This window comes from Aplysia californica, unplaced genomic scaffold (genome assembly GCF_000002075.1).
Source record: "Aplysia californica isolate F4 #8 unplaced genomic scaffold, AplCal3.0 scaffold00128, whole genome shotgun sequence".
In the NCBI taxonomy this organism is placed as follows: Eukaryota; Metazoa; Mollusca; class Gastropoda; order Aplysiida; family Aplysiidae; genus Aplysia; species Aplysia californica.
In genome coordinates, this window is record NW_004797398.1 from 756,722 (window position 1) to 758,844 (window position 2,123).

Genomic DNA, 2,123 nt, shown 5'->3' on the forward strand with positions numbered 1-2,123 from the left:
CGTAACACGTATAATTATAATATATACTTTACTTTTTTTTCTCACTTATTCATCCTCTGTTGCCGTTAAGTGTCGAGGGGAGATGTAGTTTTCTATGGTAGGCCAGTTCCGCAGCTCTTTCAGTTGTGACGTTAAGTTGTCTTTGGGTTCCTTGACACCCTCGATCTACCTTTTGTGGCTTTCCTCTTCCTTTATAGCCAGAGTGCTTGGTTTTTTAGGCTCTCGAGGCTGGCTGGTCTGGTGACATGCGTAACAGCTGGCCAAACCATTTTATCCTCTGTCTTTCTATGTAAGGCAGGCAGGACTCAGTGCCGATAGCTGCTCTTACTTCTTCATTTCTGTGCCTGTCTCGTCTTGCGATGTTAATGGTTTTACTGAGACATTTCATTTCGTATGCGGCGATTTTGCTTTAATGGGTTTTGCTTAAAGTCCAGGTCTGGCACTGATAACATGCTGTTGGTATGAATATTGATGGGATAAGCCGTCTCTTTGTGTCCATGGAGATGTTTGGATGATATAGGAGGGGTGCGAGCTGGTAGGTGACAGCGTTGGCTATAACTCCGTCGAAACTGTCTAAAATGACTACCCATTGTCGAGAAAAGCAGCACCATCACCATTATCATCAACGCCATCACCACAACCACAGCACCATCATCATATCCACCCTCACCATCACCATCACCACCACCACTCTCATCTTCATCATAATTATTTGTATTCACCAGCTGAAGAGTTCGATGATCTGGCACGTGACTCAGTTGACACCTTGATGGTCAGCACTGACCACTCACTCACAGAGTCTGGGATCCTTGAGAACTCAGGTAAACCCATCTGAACTTTGTTCCTATAGGCATATTAGACCTCTGCCCACACGCATGCAATCCATGTTCCGGAAAATGCCAGCTGGATTGAGGACAAAGTTAGCCAAACTTTTTGTAGAAGTGATAACATTTTATTGATTTTTCTTTGTGGAAATCAATAACACGTCATCTTATTTTATCTTATAGTCTTTCTTATCTTATTTTTGCGAAATTCAGTTATACCACCTGGTATATTTGTATACTCCCTTCAACACAAAGGTTGTTTACGAATAGGGATACCCAAAGTTACAGTTCAACTTCAAACAGGACCATCATATAATCCAAGTTAAAAACACTTTGTTGGGGGATTCAAATCATAATGCAATCAGAACTATCGTCGGGGGCTCTCGTGGTCTAGAGATTAAGGTGTTCGCCTCTTATTAAATAGGTTGTGGGTTCGAATCCGGATTGCGACGGAACATTTTCTTCTCTAAAACTTTCTCCTTTCACATCTCTTCCGGCTCTATAACAATGTTCTGTCGTCTGATTTCGTCTACACCTTTTGACCCCACTCCCTCACCCCCTTTGCCCCCTCCTCTCGGCTCCTGGCTCATTTTGCAGCCTTTCTACTACTACTCCTTGGCTTTTTCTTACTATTGTCTTTCAACCACACCCCTTATATACACCTAGCCTTCTCGGATAAAGGCGGAAAATCTCGGAGGTGCCGTGTGCAAGTTGCGCACGTTTAAGATCCCCTGGAGGTTCAAAATCGATAAAAATAAGAGTAGGCTTCGGCCGCCACACGGGCAAAATTGAAAATGTCCTATCAATCGAAAATGTTTAATTTTTCCCGCGCGCTCATATGACCTTATGCAGTTGCAAGTGCCGTAAACATTTACAAACAAAAACTATCGTCGTGCCTTAGAAGGGAGTTTCTTGTACTTAAAACATTGCTCCATTCTTTGACAGCATTTATTATTCTTTTCTTTTTGTTTACATGCTTTCTACCTGCGTCTGTGGTTTAGCGGTTAGGCGCTCCACCGTCGCTCGCAGGAGACCCGAAGAGGGAAAACATCTTGATCGAGTATCATGGTCTTTCTGCTAAGATGGTGTAGCCCTCTCTGCTGGGATTGGCCCTGACAGACATCACCGGGAGGGGGTTCTCATGGCCTAGAGGTTACAGTGTTGGCCTCTCATTCAAAGGTCCAGGTTTCGAATCCGGGTAGCGACCGAAAAGTTTTCTTCTCTAAAATTGTCTCCTTTCACTCCCTTTCCTGCTCTCTGGCAATGTTCTGTCGTCTGCTTTCGTCTCCATTTTCTGCC

General features: G+C 44.0%; 1 protein-coding gene across 1 annotated transcript in view; it reads left to right on the top strand.

Moving 5' to 3' along the window:
• Positions 1 to 2,123, top strand: part of LOC101862940 (zinc finger protein 423) — a gene marked incomplete in the record, with an annotated part of 56,208 nt that overhangs the window by 10,961 nt on the left and 43,124 nt on the right. The window contains 1 exon segment of the mRNA XM_005096402.3: positions 726 to 821. Coding sequence (XP_005096459.2) covers positions 726 to 821 — 96 coding nt within the window.